At 41.4% G+C, this 23,289-nt stretch overlaps 1 protein-coding gene across 1 annotated transcript; it reads left to right on the forward strand.

Moving 5' to 3' along the window:
- On the forward strand, positions 5,788-16,001 carry DYNLRB2 (dynein light chain roadblock-type 2). The gene is made up of 4 exons (XM_005691820.3): positions 5,788-5,893; positions 8,320-8,395; positions 14,509-14,676; positions 15,744-16,001. The coding sequence occupies exons 1-4, from the start codon at positions 5,891-5,893 to the stop codon at positions 15,785-15,787; spliced, it is 291 nt and encodes a 96-aa protein (XP_005691877.1). The 5' UTR covers positions 5,788-5,890; the 3' UTR covers positions 15,788-16,001.

The raw sequence follows: 23,289 nt of genomic DNA on the forward strand, positions 1-23,289 counted from the left end.
TTGTGGTAATTTTCTTTGCTGTGAAGTCTACTTAGCTGATATCAACATTCTTGCTTATTTTGATTAATGTTTACATGATATTTCTGGCTCCTTAGTGGAAATGACTAGAGAGCTAATAAACACAGCTGGAGGTGTCTCTCCACAGGGTTTGCCTGTCCACATGAAGGTGGCTGGTTGCTAGTAGTTGGCTAGAGTACAGTGGTTATTTTCAAAGTGTTTCCATCTTGTTGGCTGGCCCTTCCTGATCCTTGGACTCAAGAGTAGGCTTTTGGGTTTTTCGTCTTTCATTTCTGCATTACCAGCCTATCGGCATTTCTGCATTACCAGCCTCTTCAGTTCCTAGTCTGGGATATAGGAGGCAAAAAAGGAACCCAAGTAACTTACAATCATGTCATTCCTTGGGTCCCAAGGTCCCTAGGCAATCTGCCTGATTTACTCCATCTGTCAAAGTCTTCTTGGGTTTCTACATATAATTTGCAGGACTTTTAGTTATATTCCATGGGAAGAATAGGGAAACATACATATACTCCATCTTTCCAAAAACAGAAATCACTGGTCATTTTTTGAAGAATTCTGACAATCTCTTCTTCAACTGGTGTGCTTAGCCTGTATCCATTCAATGTAACTGTTGATAAATCAGAATTTAATTCTACAATTATATCTTTTTTTTCTGATTGTTCCATTTGTTTTCCATCCCACTGTTTGTCTTTCTCTTTTAGGTTATTTGAACAATTTTTAGTACTCCAGTTTATCTATTATGCTATGGAGGCCTGGCGTGCTGCAATTCATGGGGTCACAAAAGAGTTGGACATGACTGAGCGACTGAACTGAACTGAACTGAACTGAATGGAGTTTTGGGGTTTCTCTGGTGGCTCAGAGGTTAAAGCATCTGCCTCCAATGCAGGAGACCCGGGTTTGATCCCTAGGTCGGGAAGATCCCCTGAAGAAGGAAATGGCAACCCACTCCAGTATTCTTGCCTGGAGAATCCTATGGACGGAGGAGCCTGGTAGGCTACAGTCAATGGGGTCGCAAAGAGTTGGACACGACTGAGCGACTTCACTTCATTGTATTTGTTTAAATTTTTATTGGTTCCTCTATGGATTACACACCTCACTTCAGAGTCTACTTAGAAGTAATACTTGAACACGGGTCAGGTAGAATGTCAGGATACATCCCTTTAGCCTCCCTACTCTGTGTTGTGATTATTTTATACATTGCATTTACATACTTTTAACAATGCTTTGTTTTCAACCATCAAACATATTTAGAAGACTCAAGAGAGGGGGAAAAAAATGTCTATTACAGAGGTCACCAAGTTTTTCAGCGAAGATCCAGACAGTAAATATTTTAGGCTTTTCAGGCCGTACAATGTGAAGGTAATGATTGGAAATGACCATGTGGAAGCTTCTGGAATGTGGGCAGTGTTCTATTTTCTGACCTGGTTGGGGGTTACATAGGAGTTCACTTTGTGGTAACTTACTGATTGTATATTTTCTTTTAGGCACGTGGCCTGTGTTAGTAACTCACCAATCAACTTTTGTGCACCGAACTGTTTTGTGTATTATACCTAACAATGAAAGTAATTCTGAACTAAATAAACTAGAGACCTTTCGACTGTATTATCAGGAAAAAAAAGGGGGGGGTATATAAAGGACATGGTTCTCTTATTGCTCCCTTCAGCCCTTTCTTCTTTGAACAAAATTAATAGACCAGGAAATAGTAACAATTTTCCCTCACCCCTAAGATACTATCTACTGAGTGCAGTGCACAACGATGGAAACTGCTTGCTGGAGTGAGAAGTTTAAAAATGGGAATTGTGAAAAAATGAGATGAGAGGTAGATAAATTACATTAGATGGACATTTTAAGTGAATAACTGGAGAAGAGGAATAAGAGAACAAAGGGAAAGATGTTCTTTAGTGAGAAAGTCAGTAATACAAATTCTAGATTTTTTTCATAGGGAGGGCATGAAGGAAAAGGAGGTTGAAGAGAAAGTAGTCAAGAAGGGAGAGAGGACAGAAATAGGGGAGGGAAGTAAGGAGGGAAAGGCTAGAGAAAGAGAAAGCTGAGAAAGAGGGAAAGAAGGGAGTAAAGGAATGGAGGAAATAAGAAAGGACACTAAGGAAAGGAAATGACACAGAAAGTAATGTGGCTAAATGACCCATAGTGGACACTTGACACAAGCCAAGTAGTTTACCCACATACTATCTTTGACACCTCACATAAACTCTGTGAGATATTATCTTTCCTATTTTATAAGTGAAGAAACAGAAGCTCTTATAACTTACTCACAGAAACACACTTAGAAACATCAACCCTAGCTGCATGTAACTCCAAATTCTGTGCTCTAGGAAACCATTTAATTACAACAGAAAAGATTCCCTTACAGGAAGTAAATGCTTACGTTACACTTGAGTCCTGAAAAGAATTACCCTAGAGGTTGCCTTTGTCCGAATATAAAGTGGAAAATGGCTGATTTTCTGAAACTCTAAATCTGTCATTCTAAAATGGTACTGGGTCAGTTATAATACTTACTGATGTCACTGACATCCCCTAATTCTGCTTCAGTATTAAGGGCAATTTTCAAGCAAACTGTTGTTGCTGTTGCTGTTTAGTCATAAGTCATGTCCAACTCTTTTACAACCCCATGGATTGTAGCAGGCCAGGCTCCTCTGTCCATGGGATTTCCTAGGTAAGAATACGGGAGTGTGTTGCCATTTCCTTCTCCAGGGGATCTTCCCAATCCAGGGAGTGAACTCGAGTTTCCTACACTAGCAGACAGATTCTTTACCACAGAGCCATCAGGGAAGTCAAAGAATCTAGTGTACACTTTTTTGAGCAAAATCACTAGCGTACTAGGAGAAGTTGTGTTTAAACTGACAAATAATGCCTTATCTTATGAGAAAATGGGCACAAAGTATACTCCCTGGCTCATTACTTAGTATTTGCCAACTGGTAGGAATGCTAGTTTCTATATGGGATGGTACTGAAAATTCCAAGATAAAACTCGAGCTCATGAAGTTACCTGGATTTCTTCAGATTAAACAGAGAGTAGAAACAAATTATTAGAGAGAGAGATTCCAGCAAAAAATCATCTCACTTTGACACAATTATATGTGAAGAACAGTAGACTTTATCTTTGCATGTACCACAACTTTGGTGGTCACTTCAAGAGTACTTGCAAAAAGTATTATTCATTAAGTCTTTCACTTTAGTTCTAAGTTACTGAACTATAGTTAGAATTTACTGTGGGTCAAAAGAAGTGCTGAGGGGATGAACAGAAGAGAAAAAGAGAAACAGGGGTTCCCATATACTGAGCATGGGTATAGGGAACGTGATAGATGCTGCCAAGATACTTTATACAGCACAGCTCTGGATATTCATTATAGTCCCTCAAAAAGCATAAAAATTAAACCATGCTACCTCCAAGGAATAATTAGAAGTGAAAATCAATACAGAGAAAATGGCTCATATTCTCCTCATTGATTTTCTGTGCACAGTGAGTCAAACTTGACTGTTGGTTGGAAGTCAGTTTGGCTACTTCTTATTACTTTTTTCAGCAGTTGGATACTCCTGCCAGTGCCTTTCATTCCAGAGTCTCTCTTTACTCTAATCACAGCTGTCAGCTATTGAATGAGTTTGACACCCTGACTTCAGAAAGGAGAGGATTCACAGACCACGCATACACAGTCAGTTCCTTCATTAAAGCTGACTGACATCAGTGATAACATGGTGCACTGCCACTGATTTTTAGAAGCAAAACAAATGGCTGCACAACCAAGTAGGAATCTCCTAGATCTAAAACACCGAGAGAGCCCAACAATCAGCGTTTATACAATTCATCCAGTATTGCAGTATATGCCTACACTTTTATCACTGAAAAGCATACAAGTTATCAGTGCAGAACTAGATCTGCAAACACACACACCAGCTCCTCCCCCAGAATCTCAGTTGCCCATTCCAAATGACCTTGGCTGGAGTGTCAAGTGTGGAGTGACAAGGGGGCATGAGTTAGCCATTGTGACTTGCCTTTTTGAGAAGCAGTAAGTTTCTCAAAGGAAAAAAAAAAAAACTGAAGCAGAACTAGAGCTTCAGCAAGTGTTTCTGTACATAACATAGTATCAGAAAAGGGTAAGACTCCAAGTTGAAATGGATCCTCTAGTCCCAAGCCAAGTTCAAAATTTTTCCAGGGCATCCCTGACCAGGAAGACAAGGACCTATTCAGATTCTAGATGACTTCCCTAGCAATATCCATGCCTTGTTTGGTGTAACGCACTTATTGGAAACAAAAGCACAAACTGAGTCAATATTACAGGGAGCCGCTATAGCGGGGTCCCTATGGAGATGCAGTCCCAACTTGACCACTTATTTAGTGCATGCATGCTCAGTCGCTAAGTCATATCCAACTCTCTTTTGATCCCATGGACTAGGCTCCTCTGCCCATGGGGTTTTCTAGGCAAGAATAATGGAGTGGGTTGCCAATTCCTTCTCCAGGGCATCTTCCCCATCCAGGGATGGATCCTGTGTCTCCTGCTTGGCAGGCGGATTCTTTACCACTGAGCCACCGGGGAAGACCTGTCTAGAGTTCAGTCATTCAGGTTCTCTTCAAACCCCAGGAGGGGATGCCAACCCAACCACAAAATTTTCCCACTGTGCCTCATGTACACTCTGTCTCTTCCTCCCAGACTAGTAAGATATATCAATGCTCCTCGGAAGACCAAGAGACTTGTAACCATCCCTAGTTGACCTTTAACTTGTTTCCTCCCTCAGTTCCTCAAATACCCAGTGGACTGCTCTTCTACGGAGATTTGCAGAACCTCAGCACTAACCTGCCACTTCTCAGCAACTCAGAAATGTGGGCAACTGGCTTTGTAAAAAAAAAAAAAATAAAGTCCTAGTGGGTTAAATAGAAGTACTGGGAAGCAGCAGCTCTACAACTGAGGGAAGAGCAGCCTGGGGGTGTTACAACCACAGGAGAACCTACGGCGTCATGATGACACTTCACCTACGGTGTTGGGGGCGGGGAGATTAATTTAATAAATATATATTTACTATGTACTGCGACTTCACTCTCACTTTTCACTTCCCTGCATTGGAGAAGGAAATGGCTACCCACTCCAGCGTTCTTGCCTGGAGAACCCCAGGGATGGCGGAGCCTGGTGTGCTGCCATCTATGGGGTCGCACAGAGTCGGACACGACTGAAGCGACTCAGCAGCAGCAGCAGCGATATATACATACCTACTGTGCATATATATGTCTTCAATTATAAAGAAATGTGCTTGGTGGGCGGGGGAACAAACGTGGCAACCCTGCACAAGAGGCAGCGCCTCAGGAACTCCGCGGGTCACAGGGCGGCTGAGTCTATACCTCATATCACCCCGGGGTCAGACGGAACCACCCCGGTTTATTTGCTCCAGAACACGTATCACACTTGGACAGTACTGCTTCGTTTGTCGCGCATTTTCTGTCTCCCGTTCTAGAATGTACCACAGGCCCAGAGAACGGGACACGGAAAGTGGTCAATAAATCGTTCTTGAACGGGGAATTGGCGGTTACCGAACGCGTACCTCAAGGAATGACTGAGTGAAACTTCGAACGAACGACTCGAAGCCTCGCCTAAGTACCTCAGTTCGCCTAAGTACCTCAGTTCTCCTCAGCTCAGGTGAGTGCCCGGGGCAACGGTCCCGGGCTACGGCGGCCGGGAAGGTCAAGCCAGTTCCGGGCGGAAGTGCAAGCTCCGCAGGGCCCGCCCCGCGCGCACGCAGGCCCGGGTACCCACGCTTCCGGGAGATCACTTCCTCCACTGTCTCCTAGCAACGGCTGGAAGCGTTGTTGACATCCGAGGCCGCAGTGGCGCAGGTCTGAGCCCAGAGTCTCGCCGCCCATAAGATGGTAAATCCGGGATCTCTGTCAACAACCCGCCCGCCAAGGGTGCCGACAGGCAGGGTCCCTTCGCTGCCCAGTTCTCGGGGCCGTAGGGAAGGTTGGGAGCTCCAGAAGCTTCTTGGAGGGGCGACACGGAGACGCTAGAGGGACCAAAGGGGGCGACCGTGGAGGAAGGGAAGATGTGTAGATGGGGGGAAGCTTTCTTGGGGAATAGATATCTAGGGGTGTCTTCTGGGAGTAATACTTGAGGAGGAAGAATATCGAGAAAGAGATACGGAAGGGATGAAAGATCCTGAGGGGACTGAGTAATCTCCTCGACAGCGAGGGAAGTTTGAAAGGGGAAGAGGCACCGTGGAGGAGAGAAAAATCACCCTGAGAGGAAAGAAAGACATGGGACAGAAGCGCAAGGGAATAGAGGAGAGGGGCGAGAAGGAGGAGCTATTGAGAGAGAAGAAAGAAAAATAAAGAGAAAAGAGGAAGTAGGGATGGGAGAAGGGAGGCGAAGAAAAGGAAAATGGAGAAAGAGGAGAGGTCGAAAAAGAACAAACCGAAAGTGTTTTGGGTGTTTTTTGTTTTTAAAGGAATGAAAAGGTATTGACAATGGGAATTAAGAGACTATATCAGGAGGGCTCAGAAATCACGAAAGGAAAAAACACCTGGGAAAATAGAGGGACAGGCTGGGTCGAGCAGGGAGAGAGAAGTAAAACAGAAAAAGATAAAGAGGTCAGCGGATCTTGTAAGGAGCTGTGGACATTGTCCTATAGATGGCACAAAAAAAGTAGTTATTTAATCCCCTGTTCAGGTATTATGCTTTAGCGCAGTGTTTCCCAAAGTGAGATGCAAACATGAGTTGCTACTTTAAGATGGCTCAGAAATACCAAAAACCAGAGTGTATCACATCATAGAAAGTTATTCCTCCTTCATTTTTTTCAGCCTCTAGACTATATCCAGGAGAGACTTTCTGGCACTTTTAGGTCCTTTTAATACTTTGGCCACCTCGTGTGAAGAGTGGATTCATTGGAAAAGACTCTGATGCTGGGAGGGATTGGGGGCAGGAGGAGAAGGGGACGGCAGAGGATGAGATTGCTGGATGGCATCACCGACTCGGTGGACGGGAATCTGAGTGAACTCCGGGAGTTGGTGATGGACAAGGAGGCCTGGCGTGCTGGGATTCATGGGGTCGCAAAGAGTCGGACACGACTGAGCGACTGAACTGAACTGAATGCCACTATCATCTATCATCAAGTAGTTTTTATTTTTCACCTGAAGTGCAAACCTCAGGCTCATAATTTTCATTGGAGTAGAATTTATTAATATGTTGTCTTTTTTTATGGTTATTTCTGCCTGTGACAAATGATACAGGGTTTGCATTTGTGGTAGTGATGTATAGTTTCCTTTTAAAATGCATTCATTTAAACTTTTAGCAGTGAGATAATTCTAAAAATGTGCTGGGTGAATAATATAGATGTTATTTATAATGGCAGAAATTGAAAACCTGTTACACGAATGCCTGAAATTTAGAAAACACCTGCTATAGTGGTGGAAAGAGGAAATAAGTGCTCCCACCCACATTAGGGTCAAAAGAAAACTGTCTTTTGACAAAAGTAACAACGTTCACCCATACAGTGTTGGAAACAAAATTAGTTTATAAACTCTCATCAAAAGACTCTGCAGAATACTGTTTGAATTCAGAATATCCAGTGATTACTGTTATGAAAAATATGCAGGCTGGAAAAATTATTCTTGATTTTAGCATTTGTAGAAGGAAAGAAACTGGTACAATATAGTTTATGCATAAGATTCAGAAAGCTAAATTTAAAACCCAATAATGGGATTATAACATTTATGGTTGAACATTCAGCTTGTCCTGAGATCCAGGCTGTAGTTACCAATAGAATCCTGGGATACATTGTTTTCACAGACTATTTTTAATTTAATCATCTGAACTCCCAACTAGATGACATTTACAACTGAGAATATGATTTCTTACTAAGTGGTGCTTTTAGAAGGAAGGAGGTAGTAATATAGCTCTATAAGTATTTTTTTAATCTATAATGTAGAAATGGGATTTTTTGTATGAATACAGAAAGATCAATGAATGAAAGATGACCGGGAGCAGATTTCTGTTCAACATAAAGGATACTTTTCCAGTGAATAGAGACAGATAAAAATGAAGTGAGCTCTTGTGAGGCAAGATTTCTGTCTCAACAAAAGTTCGGGGCAAGATGTTTTTCAGGGTTATATGTAGAGAATCTTATATAAGTTTGCATATGGGTGTTGACACTTTGAAAGCTCTCTTCCAAAAGCTGAGATTTAGCATCCAATACCTTAGTTTAAGGAGACAGAGGAGTAGGGATCTTTCTAAACATTATTCTCTTTAGGACTGGGACCACCGTGAAGACTCTGGTTAATTTTTTCCTGATCTCTTCCAGGCAGAGGTGGAGGAAACCCTAAAGAGGATCCAGAGCCATAAAGGGGTTATAGGAACGATGGTTGTAAATGCAGAAGGTAAATACATCACAGGCTGCCTTCTTGACACGCAGAAGCAGACCAAGAGCCTTTTTATTCTTTGAAGTCTTAGGCAAACATCTTGGAATTTTAAATCAAAAGTATATTTTACGTATTTTAGCTGTATCATTTACTTATCAAACATCTATTGAGTGTCTATTAATTACATGCCAAGCACTCTGCTAAGAGGTAGGGGAATAAAATTTTTAATGTATATATATTCCTAAGAAGTGCTGTACATTGTCTAATTTTTAAAGCTTTGGTAAACACTCTTCTAACATTTCAGGAGGAGCTATAAAACTGTTACAATGAAGATAAGAATACCATTGTTGGCAGTTTGCTTTCATTTTGAAATTGTAAAGCGTACAGTGTTTCAATCTTCATTTGAAAAGAAATTGTCCCTTCACCATAGCTAATGAAATCTTTGAGAATTAATTTTAATGTAATTTATAGTATAGTCTTCATGGTTATAGTTTAAGGAGGGCCAATACATTTCCACCTATGAAATCTGTAGACTTATACCAGAAACTTGCCTATTAACAGTCCACAGAGCCTTCTCTCTGGCACGTTGTTCCATGCTCAGCTATGGTGGCAGCCTCTTCAAGGCTTCTGCTGGCTTCATTGCTAATTCAGGCATCTGTAAGGGCGAGAGGTGCCACAGATCCCAGAATGTTAGTTGAAACAAGAGTAGCTACTTCACATAATTCACGGTATAACCATGGAATTGGCACACTGCCAACTCAGTGCTTGGCAACGGACTCTCACAGCTAATCATTATTATGGAGCAAATCCATCAATAAATATTTATTGAGCAACTACCCACTGAAAGTCTGTTTAAGCTCTGAACTTCAATCCCTTATTATTAAAAATGGAAAATAACCTACTTTACTGATGATTGTGACAAGTAAGTGAAATAATAATTGTCAAGGGCCTGGCACAATACCCAATACTTAACAGAATTGTAATGAAGTAGTTCTGTGAATGTGGAAATTTTTAATTTATTTGTACAGATAAAATATCTGATGTGTTTTACAAAATAATAAAATTTTAAAATGCTCAATGTCAAGACAATGTCAAGTAATAAATTCACCCAGCTTGAGTGATCAGGAGGGAGAGGTTTTAACGTCAGCCTGCAGGTAAATCAAGAGCTATGCCTAATATTTCCAGGAGGCAGTCCAGTCTGAGTCCATTGTTCTGGTTGAAGTGATTTTAGTTCCAGGATTTGCATAAGCTCTATCACACCCACTAAGATTTGAAGGGCTTCACAGAGAGGCTGTATTTGTTTTCTTTGGCTGCCATAACAAAGCACTACATACTTGGTGGCTTAAAAAGATTAGAGTTTATTCTCTCTCAGTTCTGGAAGGCTAGAAGTTGAAATCCAGGTGTCAGTGGTCCAGGCTTTCTTCAAAGAAGCATCCTTCCTTGCCTCTCTCCCGGCTTCTGGTGAGTTCCAGCAGTCCTTGCTGTATGCTTGCTCGTAAACGCATCACTCCCACCTCTGCCTCCATCATCATGTGCATTTTCCTCTTTGTACTCTCTCCTCTTCTTATAAGGACCTCAGTCATTGGGTTAGGTCCCACACTGATCTAGTATGACCTCACATCTTCAAAGACCCTGTTTCCATATAAGATCACATTCTGAGGTTTAGGGGAGGCTTGAATTTTGGAGGGTACTCTATTCAACCCATCTGGTGGCTCAGACAGTAAAGAATCTGCCTGCGATGCAGAGGACCTGGGTTCGATCCCTGGTTCAGGAAAATCCCCTGGAGAAGGGAATGGCCACCTACTCCAGTATTCTTGCCTGGAGAATTCCACTGACAGAGGAGCCTAGTGGGCTACAGTCTATGGGGTCAGATACAAAGAGTCAGATACAACTTAGCGACTAACTCAGGTACATTCATTCACCAATCCTGACACCGAGGACAATGTATCTAATGGCAGACTTAATCTAAAGTTCATAATCCTGGCAATATGCTTTAAATATTGGAAAAATATCCATACCTTTTGATCTGTAATTCCACTCCTAGGAATTTATTTAAGGAGTAATGAAGAAAAGATTTAGGTGCAAAGGATCTCACAGAGGCATCACATATAACAGCAATAAAGTGAAAGTCACTCAGTCTTGTCCGACTCCTTGCAACCCCATGGACTCCGTGGAGTTCTCCAGGCCAGGATACTGGAGTGGGTTCCCTTTCCCTTCTCCAGCAGATCTTCCCAACCCAGGAACCGAACCCAGTTCTCTCGCAATAAATACACAGACAAGTAAGTAAATAAATCTCTCCCAACAGTAGGGAAATTTTTGAATTAATTATGTAATATTTACTCAATGAACCATTACTCTATTTAAAATGTTGAAGAATATTTAGAGTCATGAAAAACTACTCACAATATCAGATGAAAAAAAAAAAGCAGGAAACAAAGCAGTAACCAGTATTTTTAAATCCTAAATACAGCCAGGCACACATACACACTGAAATTTGGAAGAAAAGGCAGGGATGTGTTAACAGTGATTATCTCTTGAGCAGTTGAATTAAAGATGACTTTTATTTTCCTGAGGTCTCTCAATTAACACTTTTCTCATCCAAGGGTAACACAATATTATTTTTCATACTCATTAACTTCTAATTAACCTCTACTAGGAAAAGGTTGTGTTAAGGTTTGGGGCACTTTTCTGAAAGCCAAATTAACCTTTTCCCAAAAAATATAAATGAGGGGCTTATTTTTATGGTCAGATTATTAACAACCAGAGTGTGTGACAAGGATGTTTATTAATAGCATATGGTATAAGTTGTGTGACTCGAATGAAATGAAATACTCCATCTCAACAGCCTACTCAAGTTTAACTGAACATGCCATTTATTACAATGTAGCTTTGCAGCATTCAGAAGTCCCATGAAATTTAACACTGTAAATATTTAACTAAGCTGTTGTTTGTGTGTTCTTGTTTTCTTCCAATGGTTTTAGTTGATTAATTCCAGGCAAATCATTTTAACAGTTTTTTAGGTTTCTAATTGTGGTGAGGTAAGGCTTATACCGTGTTTATACATTAAATCTCATCCTCTGCCATGCTCAACAGAGTCCTTTGGTTTCACTATTTGAAACATAGACTTATCCATGACAATAAAGTGAGCTTATCAGTTTAACCCAGTGCTGAGGGGTGTAGGTTTTTGTTAGATTCTTTGTTAACATTGGTTTCCCATTTATAAAATAATTCATTGTTTACAATATTACAGTCCTGATCATTGAACTAGATACTTGTGAACATGCATATTCGTTTCCCAGACAGTCATATCCGTTGTATATTCTTATGTATATAAGCCTGATTTCTGCAGGCTCTTAATTTTAAATATTCTTGACATTTCTAACAATCCATCATTTGAATTTCATTAGATTTTATCCAACCATCCAGCCATTTCCTTTTATTTTTGAAATATAATCTAGCAACCAAAATACAAGTGTACAGTTGAAGAGTAACCACCTTAGTGGGATCATAAAGAGTCATATTTTTAAAGCAGTGTCATAAATTCAGGAATATTGAATTTATACTCTTTGTTCTAGAAGTTTCATTTTAGGAAATGAAACTACATTCCCTACATTCCCTACACACATGTGTATACAAATGTGCAATGGCATCCACACAGACATATTCTGTCACCTTGTTTATAAAAGGCAAAGACTGGGAACAGCCCAGATGCTTGTCGGGAAGATATATTAGTTACGTGCATTACAGAGCATCCATTCAACAGTCGCATTATACAGCCATTAAGAGGAATGCCCTCGCCTTATGTGGACTGAAGGCAACAACTTCCCAAGTGTATCAAATGGAAGAAGTTAAGGTACAGAATAGAGAATGATACAGGTAAAGAATACAAACATGAACATATTTAAACAGACTTAGAATATCTCTGCAAGGACACCAAAGAAACTGAGAGCAGTGGTTACCTCTCAGAAGGAGAAGTGGGTGCATTTTCTACCATGTGCTAAAATTACTTCCTAATAAATTATTTTTTAATTACTTCACATGGTCCCAAGCAAGAACTCAATAAATATTTGTTGATTGATTTTTTTCCCCAAGGGTCCACAGCAATATGAAGAACTCCAAGAGTTTCCACGGTGCACACTTATTATTCAGGAAGGCTAGGTCTATTATTTATTAACTTGGATCATGAATAGACTGACTAAGTAAGCCCGAGCATCTGATTCATAATCTTGTCATCTGCACTTTAAATAATTTATTCTGCTTGTATTTCTTTTTTGACACTGAACAATGCAGACTTCGTAGGTAGTCACTCTTAGTGATGCAAAATAAAACTGTTTGGTCAAAAAGCACTCTTAAAAGGTGGAGTGCTTGCTCCACTTCCAGTCTCCTGCTTGGTAAAGACACACACGCTGTGATGGTTCGCGAGGTGTGAAAGACAGAACTGACTTCTGGAGAGAAAGTGGCCAGCAAACAATAATACAGAAATTAACAAGTTTTCTATGAAACCTTATTTACTGAAAAGGTTTTCCTTATAAATATTGTCCTCCTCATCTTGTTTGGCAAGACCTACTCTGGAGAGAATGGATATCTTAAAGGGGAAGGAAAGTAGTGTGTTTCAAAGTCAGAGTCGAGGCTCTCAAAGATTTTCATGAAAAACAAAGTCCCAAGTTAGAAGCACTCATACCAGTTTCTGGAGCTACATTCTCTGAGGGGAAAAACCAAGAGAGCCACCTTAGCCTTTTTTAATGATGGGCCTTCATTTGGGTTCCTGAGGAACTTGACAGCGATCCCAGATTCACCTTCATATGTCCCCCAAAACTCAAGGCACATTTGCAAATCAAATCCTTGGAACTCCCTGGCTTATTAGGTAGTTTTCAAAATAATATGAAGGTCGGCTCTGACTAGATACAATATTTGTTAATACCTAGCACAGCACCTGTTCCACAATAAGCACGGAGTGAGCTGAAGAGAGGCTGGATGGATTTGAACGAATGAAATTATACTCGCATATCTGTCTGGCTAGGTTTTTTCAGCTAAATTAGTAGCTTCTGTTTTACACTCATAATGAAACAATAGAGCACACAAGTAGCCAAATTTAATCACACTTAAACCAAGAATGAGTGCAAACCAGGGAATGCCCAGCCAAACCACAGCATCTTTGTGGCTGTGTTTTCTAGCATAAAAGTTAAGGTTTGCAAAATACTGTATGAGGAAGTTACGAAGAAATTCTGAAAACCCCTATTGGTATACTCTCTAGCATGTGCAGATACACCCTTCTATCTCTGGTCTCAGGAAACTAGCACCATGTCACAAGTGGACTTTTCACAGCTTCTCTCGGTGAACTCACTATAGACAGGATGCTTGCTGCTGCTGCTGTCGCTTCAGTTGCGTCCGACTCTGTGCAACCCTATAGACGGCAGCCCACCAGGCTCCGCCGTCCCTGGGATTCTCCAGGGAAGAACACTGGAGTGGGTTGCCATTTCCTTCTCCAATGCATGAAAGTGAAAAGTAAAAGGGAAGTCGCTCAGCCGTGTCTGACCCTTAGCAGCTCCATGGACTGCAGCCCACCAGGTTCCTCCGTCCATGGGATTTTCCAGGCAAGAGTACTGGAGTGGGGTGCCATTGCTTTCTCCAGACAGGATGCTTAGGGGAATGCATTTCATATAGAAATGTGTTAAGTTACTACTGAAATAATCAATTAACAACTTCCAAAAGATTTGTGCACAAAAGTGGTCATCACCATTAGGTATGAAAACAAAAACACACAACCTAACAATCCAATAGTAGGGGGTTGATTATATTATGCTGTATCCAAAAAATAGTAAAGTCTACAGCCATTAAAAATAATGTCGATGGCACTGTCAACAAGGGAAACTTGTATGCTGCCGTTTGAATGAAGAAAAAAGCAACAGTCAAATCTACTTTTATAATTTGATCCAACTAAATTTTAAAATCCATGTGGAGGCAGAAAGATTGGAAGGATATAAAGTAAAATTGTTCCAGTGAGTAATATGAGTCATCACTTTCTCTTCCTTTTTAAAATTACCAGTATTTTCCAGTATTTCTATGATGCACCTATTACTTTTATAAAAAGAAAAGAAAAATGTTTAACCCATAATTAAACCTTGTACTAGGCATTCCCATCCGAACGACCTTGGACAACTCAACAACAGTTCAGTACGCCGGTCTCCTGCATCAGCTGACCATGAAAGCCAAGAGCACCGTCCGTGACATTGACCCTCAGAACGACCTAACTTTTCTTAGGATCAGATCCAAGAAACATGAAATCATGGTAGCCCCAGGTAATCTGGCCCATTTAATTTCACATTTCAGGCATCTTTCTACTTTCCTGGATAAAGGCTTTGTGTCTCAAAGGATGGGGATTGTGGGTTTTAACATGCACTATGACACGTCACGTTCCTCAGTTATAAAATGAAGAAGTTTGAATCTGAAAGTTCCTTAAAATTAGTCAAGAAGTTGGATTTTGCCCGTTTGTACCTGTTGTTAGTAAAACGTTTAGGAGGAATAGGTTTCCTGTTACGTGAACTTAGCACACAGACCTCCTGAAGAGTGGGAGAAATGTCTGCTATCCAGGGGATAAAGCAGAGGGTGGGTCAAAGGTCTGTTGGGTCTCAAACCTTCCCTGGGGCGGAGCCCATTCACTGGGGCCACCAAAAGCCAGCCGCCACAGAAATACTTCTTTCCTCGAAGCAGGTGCATTCACTATGTTAGTGGATGTCAGTGTAAAACAGGACTCATGTTCCTAAATCTAGTCGAGATCAAACTTCTCTATAATGCAGCTATAAAATCAGTCGCCCACAAACTAAATAAAGCTTTACCTGCACCTGTGTTCTCACACAAGGTGCACATTAGAATTGCTTGGAGAGCTTTTTAAAAAATTTTACTGATACCTGGAACACCACCGCAGACCAATAGAATCTGGGGCTGGGCCCAGGTAATTTTTTTTTTTTTTTTGAAAGCTCAGCAGGTGATTCTGATGTGCAGCCAGGCTGGCAAACCACTGGTCTACACAAGGTCCAAGGCGATGTGCTGAAGAGACAAGCAGATGAGCTGAAGCATTCATTTATTTGATTTTTAGGGTAGCCTAACACATAAAGTGGCTCCCCTGGTGGCTCAGTGGTAAAGAATCTGCCCGCCAAAGCAGGAGATGCAGGTCTGATCCCCGGGCCAGGAAGATCCCTTGGAGTAGGAAACGGCAACCCGCTCCAGTATTCTTACTGAGAAAACCCATGGACAGAGGAGCCTGGTGGGGAACAGCCCATGGGGTCGCAGAGAGTCAAACATGACTTAGTGACTAAACAACAACAAATTTTAAGGGTGGATTAACTTTGTCCATCTCTCTCCACAGATAAGGAATATCTTCTGATTGTCATTCAGAATCCATGTGAATAGACCTGCAACAGCCAAGTCCTATGATGCCGGGCTGAAAACACTTCACTCTCTAAAGATTCCTGAGATTATAATCCAATCTAAGTGATCTTTTGGACAGTCCTTTCTATTTTTACATTTAAACTCTTTACATGTCTCATTTAGTCTCTTTTGAATGTATTGTAAATTTGTGATTTAACTATATAATAAATAAGTTTCTTAAAGAAACAGTAGTAAAGATTAATAAAACTAAAAGCTGGTTCTTTGAGAAGATAAACAAAATAGACAAACCTTTAGCCAGACTCATCAACAAAAAAAGAGAAAGAATCAAATAAAATTAGAAATGAAAAAGGAGAGGTTACAACAGACAATGCAGAAATACAAAGGATTATAAGAGACTATTATGAACAACTATATGGCAATAAAATGGTAACCTGGAAGAAATGGACAGAAATGGAAGAAATGGACAGTTCAATATTCCAAGACTGAACCCGGAAGAAATAGAAATTATGAATCCAGTTACAAGCACTGAAATTGAAGCTGTGATCAAAAATCTCCCAAAAGACAAAGGCCCAGGACCAGATGGCTTCATAGGAGAATTCTATCAAATGTTTAGAGAAGAGCTAATGCCTATCCTTCTAAAACTCTTTCAAAAAATTTCAGAGGAAGGAACACTTCCAAACTCATTCTACAAGGCCACCATCACCCTGATACCAAAACCAGTCAAAGACAATACACAGAAAGGAAAACTACAGGCAAGTATCACTGATGAGCATAGATGCAAAACTCCACAACAAAAGTTTAGCAAACAGAATTCAGCAACACATCAGAAAGCTCATACACCATGATCTAATTGGGTTTATTCCAGGGATGCAAGGATTCTTCAATATATGCAAATCAATCAATATGATATACCATATTAACAGATTGAAAGATAAAAACCATATGGTAATCTCAACAGATGCAGAAAGAGACTTTGACAGAATTCAGCACCCATTTATGATTAAAACTTTTAAAAATAGGCATAGAAGGAATCTACCTCAACATAGTAAAGGCCATATATGATAAACCTACAGCAAACATTATTCTCAATGGTGAGAAACTGAAAGCATTCCTCCTAAGATTGGGAACAAGACAAGGTTGTCCACTTTCACCACTGTTATTCAACATAGTTTTGGAAGTCCTAGCTATGGCAATCACCCACTCCAGTACTCTTGCCTGGAAGGGTCGGACACGACTGAGCAACTTCACTTTCACTTTTCACTTTCATGCATTGGAGAAGGAAATGGCGACCCACTCCAGTGTTCTTGCCTGGAGAATCCCAGGGACGGGGAGCCTGGTGGGCTGCTGTCTATGGGGTCACACAGAGTCGGACACAACTGAAGTGACTTAGCAGCAGCAGCAGCAGCTATGGCAATCAGAGAAGAAAAAGAAATAAAAGTTCCTGGGTAGGAAGAATCAATTCTGTGGAAATGACTATACTACCAAATGCAATCTACAGATTCAGTGTGATCCCTATCAAATTACCAATGACATTTTTCACAGAACTAGAACAAAAAAAATTCACAATTCATATAGAAATGCAAAAGACCCCGAATAGCAAAAGCAGTCTTGAGAAAGAAGAATGGAGCTGAAGGAATCAACCTTCCTGACTTCAGATTATACTACAAAGCTACAGTCATCAAGACAGTATGGTGCTGGCACAAAAATAGAATTATAGACCAATGGAACAAGGTAGAAGCCCAGAAATAAATCCATGCACCTATGGGTACCTTATTTTTGACAAAGGAGGCAAGAATATACAATGAGGGCAAAGACAGCCTCTTCAATAAATGGTGCTGGGAAAACTGGACAGGTACATGTAAAAGAAGGAAATTAGAACACTTCCTAACACCATACACAAAGATACACTCAAAATAGATTAAAGACCTAAATGTAAAACCAAAAACTATAAAACTCTTAGATGAAAACATAGGCAGAACACTCGACATAAATCAAAGCAAGATCCTCTATGACCCACCTCCTAGAGTAATGGAAATAAAAACAAAAGTAAATAAGTGGGACCTGATTAAACTTGAAAAGCTTTTGCACAGCAAAGGAAACTATAAGCAAGGTGAAAAGACAGCCCTCAGAGTGGGAGAAAATAATAGCAAATGAAACAACTGACCAAGGATTAATTTCCAAAATATACAAGCAGCTCATACAACTCAATAGCGGAAAAACGAACAACCCAATCAAAAAGTGGGGGAAAGACCTAAACAGTTATTTCTCCAAAGAAGACATACAGATGGCTAACAAACACATGAAAAGATGCTCAGCATCGCTCATTACTAGAGAAATGCAATCAAAACTACAACGAGATAGCACCTCACACTGGTCAGAATGGCCATCATCAAAAAGTCTACAAACAATAAATGCTGGAGAGGGTGTGGAGAAAAGGGAACACTCTTGCACTGTTGGTGGGAATGTACATTGACACAGCCACTATGGAAGACGGTATGGAGATTCCTTAAAGAACTGGGAATAAAACCACCATATGACCCAGCAATCCCACTCCTGGGCACATACCCTGAGGAACCCAAAATTGAAAAATACACATGTATCCCATTGTTCATTGCAGCACTATTTACAATAGCTAGAACATGGAAGCAACCTAGATGTCCATCATCAGATGAACGGATAAAGAAGTTGTGATACATATACACAATGGAATATTACTCAGCCATAAAAAGGAATTTATTTGAGACAGTTCTGATGAGGTGGATGAACCTAGAATCTATTATCCAGAGTGAAGTAAGTCAGAAAGAGAAATATAAATATCGTATTCTAACACATATATATGGAATCCAGAAAAATGGTACTGAAGAGTTTATTTACAGGGCAGCAGTGGAGAAACAGACATAGACTAATGGACATGGGGAGAGGGAGGAGAGGGTGAGATGTATGGAAAGAGCAACATGGAAACTTACGTTACCATATGCAAAATAGATAGCCAACAGGAATTTGCTGTATGGCTCAGGAAATTCAAACAGGGGCTCTGTATCAACCTAGAGGGGTGGGATGGGGCGGGAGATGGGAGGGAGGTTCAAAAGGGAGGAAATATATGTATACCTATGGCTGATTCATGTTGAGGTTTGACAGAAAACAACAAAATTCTGTAAAGCAATTATCATTTAATTAAAAAATTAATAAAATTTTACTGATACCTGGAACTCCACCCCAGACCAATAAAGTCAGAATCTCTGGGGCTGGGCCCCAGGTAATGGTTTGTTTTTTTTTTTTTTTTTTTTTTTTGAAAGCTCAACAGGTGATTCTGATGTGCAGCCAGGCTGGCAAACCACTGGTCTACACAAGGTCCAAGGCGATGTGCTGAAGAGACAAGCAGATGAGCTGAAGCATTCATTTATTTGATTTTTAGGGTAGCCTAACACATAAAGTGGCTCCCCTGGTGGCTCAGTGGTAAAGAATCTGCCTGCCAAAGCAGGAGATGCAGGTCTGATCCCCGGGCCAGGAAGATCCCTTGGAGTAGGAAACGGCAACCCGCTCCAGTATTCTTACTGAGAAAACCCATGGACAGAGGAGCCTGGTGGGGGACAGCCCATGGGGTCGCAGAGAGTCAAACACGACTATGTGACTAAACAACAACAAAATTTTAGGGTGGATTAAACTTTGTCCGTCTAGTCGAGGCTATGGTTTTTCCTGCGGTCACGTATGGATGTGAGAGTTGGACTGTGAAGAAGGCTGAGTGCCGAGGAATTGATGCTTTTGAACTGTGGTGCTGGAGAAGACTCTTGAGAGTCCCTTGGACTGCAAGGAGATCCAACCAGTCCATTCTGAAGGAGATCAGCCCTGGGATTTCTTTGGAAGGAATGATGCTGAAGCTGAAGCTCCAGTACTTTGGCCACCTCATGCAAAGAGTTGACTCATTGGAAAAGACTCTGATGCTGGGAGGGATTGGGGGCAGGAGAAGAAGGGGACGACAGAGGATGAGATGGCTGGATGGCATCACGAACTCAATGGACGTGAGTCTGAGTGAACTCTGGGAGTTGGTGATGGACAGGGAGGCCTGGTGTGCTGCGATTCATGAGGTCGCAAAGAGTCAGACACGACTGAGCGACTGAACTGAACTGAGCTAAAACTTTATCCATCTCTCTCCGCAGATAAGGAATGTCTTCTGATCGTCATTCAGAATCCATGTGAATAGACCTGCAACAGCCAAATTCTGTCTTGTGATGCTGGGCTGAAAACACTTCACTCTCTAAAGATTCCTGACATTATAATCCAATCAAAGTGATCTTTTGGACAGTCCTTTCTATTTTTGCATTTAAACTCTTTACATGTCTCATTTAGTCCCTTATGAATGTATCATAAATTTGTGATTTAACTGTATAATAAATCAGTTCTGGTAGTTATGTCACCTCTTTTTTTTTTTTTTTCTTTTATTGAATTGGCCAAAATGTTTGTTCAGGGTTTTCCATAAGATGGCATGGAAAAACCGAATGAACTTTCTGGCCATACCCAAAACTGACGCATTCTGCTGTCAAGGCAGACTTCCTTGTGACAGTTCTTTCAGTCTAGAAGTAAATATTCAGCCTCCTGAATATTCTTTGGAAGGACTGATGTTAGAGCTGAAACTCCAATACTGTGGCCACCTGATGTGAAGAACTGACTCATTTGAGAAGCCCCTGATGCCGGGAAAGATCGAGGGTGGGTGGAGAAGGAGACGACAGAGGGTGAGATGGCTGGATGGCGTCACTGACTCAATGGACATGAGTTCAGGTAAACTCCGGGAGCTGGTGATGGACAGGGAGGCCTGGTGTGCTGTAGTCCATGGAGTCACAAGGAGTCAGACACGACTGAGCGACTGAACTGAACTGAACGGCCACCAAGAATCAGAAGTGTGATTTTGCCCATTTCGCTTACATGCCCAGGAGATTCAGCAGAGTCCTGTGGGGTGGAGGGGAAGCAGGGTGTCCCAGCCCTCAAGGAGGGTTAAGTGCCTTCCCAGGTTAAACAAGGACAGTAGGAAGTCAGGAGCATGGTTCTCAGTTGGATCAGCACCACCACCTGCAAAACTCCTCAGGCTTGTCCCTCCATCACACTAGCCTGAGCAAACCAGGAGCTGGTTCTGAGCAAGGACACACATGTCTAAGGCTGCCTAGATAATTCTGGAAGGGTATATATCTTTTTTTTTTAACAATTTTTAAAGTGTTGAATTTGTCACAATGGTGCTTCTGTTTTATGGTTTTGTTTTGTGGCCCTGAGGCATGTTGGATCTTAGCTCCTCAACCAGGGATCAAGCCTGCACCCCCTCCACTGGGAGGCGAAGTCTTAACCACTGGGCCACCAGGGAAGTCCCAGGAAGCTTTATTTCTACTAAGTATTGCAAACACTCTGAAAACAATAGCGATGATAGAACAAATACCACAGATTTTCCACGACCCACAGAGCATAGATGCCAACTTTTGTCATATTTGCCTTATACCCATTTTTTCCTAATAATTGTTTTATTTTGAGATCACTAAAGATTCACATGAAATTGTAAGAAATAACATACATCCTGTGTACTCTACCCAGTTTCCACCATGGCAGCATCTTTCAAAACTATAGTGCAACATCACTGTTTATAATAGCCAGGACATGGAAGTGAGCTAGATGTCCATCAGCAGATGAATGGATAAGAAAGCCGTGGTACATATACACAATGGAGTATTACTCAGCCATTACAAAGAATACATTTGAATCAGTTCTAATGAGGTGGATGAAACTGGAGCCGATTATACAGAGTGAAGTAAGCCAGAAAGAAAAACACCAATACAGTATACTAACACATATATATGGAATTTAGAAAGATGGTAACGATAACCCTGTATGCGAGACAGCAAAAGAGACACAGATGTATAAAACAGTCTTTTGTACTCTGTGGGAGAGGGCGAGGGTGGGATGATTTGGGAGAATGGCATTGAAACGTATAATATCATATAAGAAACGAATCACCAGTCTAGGTTTGATGCAGGGTGCAGGATGCCTGGGGCTGGTGCACTGGGATGACCCGGAGGGATGGTGTAGGGGAGGAAGTGGGAGGGGCGTTCAGAATTGGGAACATGTGTCCACTCGTGGCAGATTCATGTTGATGTGTGGCAAAACCAATACAATACTGTCAAGTAAAAAAAAAAAAAAAAAAACTATAGTGCAACATCATAACCAGGAAGTGGACCCCAATTCAGCCCAGCCATGGAGCATTTCCATAAACACCAGAGTGCCTCATGGTACCCTTTTGCAGCAAGCCCCCAAACCTCTGGCACCCAGCAATCTGTCCTCCATTTCCATAATTCTGTCACATCCAGAAGGTTGTTCAATAGATGGAATCACACAGGACATAGCCTCTTAGGATTGACGTTTTTTCACTCAGCATAGTTTTGTTGAGATTCATCCAAAAAATAAGAAAAACTTCTGATTATTCACTTGAATTAAAAAGATTAAAAAACACAATGTATATATAATTTTGTATACTATCATGTAAGAATCGAATCGCCAGTCTATGTCTGATGCAGGATACAGCATGCTTGGGGCTGGTGCACGGGGATGACCCAGAGAGATGTTATGGGGAGGGAGATGGGAGGGGGGTTCATGTTTGGGAACGCATTTACACCCGTGGTGGATTCATGTCAATGTATGGCAAAACCAATACAGTATTGTAAAGTAAAATAAAGTAAAAATTAAAATTAAAAAAAAACAACACAATGTATATATAATTTTATGGGGAGAAAGGAATTGCTTTAAATAGGATTGTATTCCTTGCTGGCATGTTTCTTCTTCTTTTAAATAATAAGTGTACTGATCTGAATCCCTAAAAAGTATTAAGTGTTAAATTTTTTTAAATTAAGAAACATTATGGGTACAACTGCAGCCCGTCTGCCCCTCAAGGCCTCGGCCCTCTCCTTTCCCAGCTGATTGCTTTTCTGTCTGTCTGTCTGTTTTAAGATGTCTCGAATGACTTGTCTTGGCTACACTGGCCTAGCTGCGGCTGGCCGGGCTTGCCCTAGCTGTGAGTGGGGGCTGCTCTCCACCGAGGCCTGTGAGCTTCTCACTGGTGCCTTCTGTTGAGAGAGGGTTCAGTAGGTGTGGTGCATGGGCTTAGTTGCCTCCGTGCATGTGAAATCTTCCCAGAGCAGCGATTGAGTCTGTCTCCCCTGCATTGGCAGGCAAATTCGTAACCACAGAACCACCAGGGAAGCCCACCCCGAGGATTCTTGTCAGATGCCCAAGTTACCTTGCACAGGGGTCCACAGGCACTTCTCCACAACTCCTCCAAGGCACGCCAGGAGTGAGGGACAGCGCAGGACAAGTTTAGTTCCACAGTGCCGCAGCGCCAGCTGGCATCCTGGGGGGCTACCATGGCCCCACTCAAACAGTGTGTTAGTCGCTCAGTCGTGCCCAACTCTTTGCATCCCCATAGACTGCATCCTACCAGGCTCCTCTGTCCAGGCAAGAACACTGGAGTGGGCTGCCATTTCCTTCTCCAG

The sequence above is a fragment of the Capra hircus genome, chromosome 18, assembly GCF_001704415.2.
Source record: "Capra hircus breed San Clemente chromosome 18, ASM170441v1, whole genome shotgun sequence".
In the NCBI taxonomy this organism is placed as follows: Eukaryota; Metazoa; Chordata; class Mammalia; order Artiodactyla; family Bovidae; genus Capra; species Capra hircus.

What these genes read in the sequence shown, in the direction of transcription:
- DYNLRB2 (XM_005691820.3), top strand. An exon ending in GATGGTTGTAAATGCAGAAG is followed by an intron (nt 8,396 to 14,508) that starts GTAAATACATCA and finishes ACCTTGTACTAG; the next exon opens with GCATTCCCATCCGAACGACC. An exon ending in TGAAATCATGGTAGCCCCAG is followed by an intron (nt 14,677 to 15,743) that starts GTAATCTGGCCC and finishes CTCTCTCCACAG; the next exon opens with ATAAGGAATATCTTCTGATT.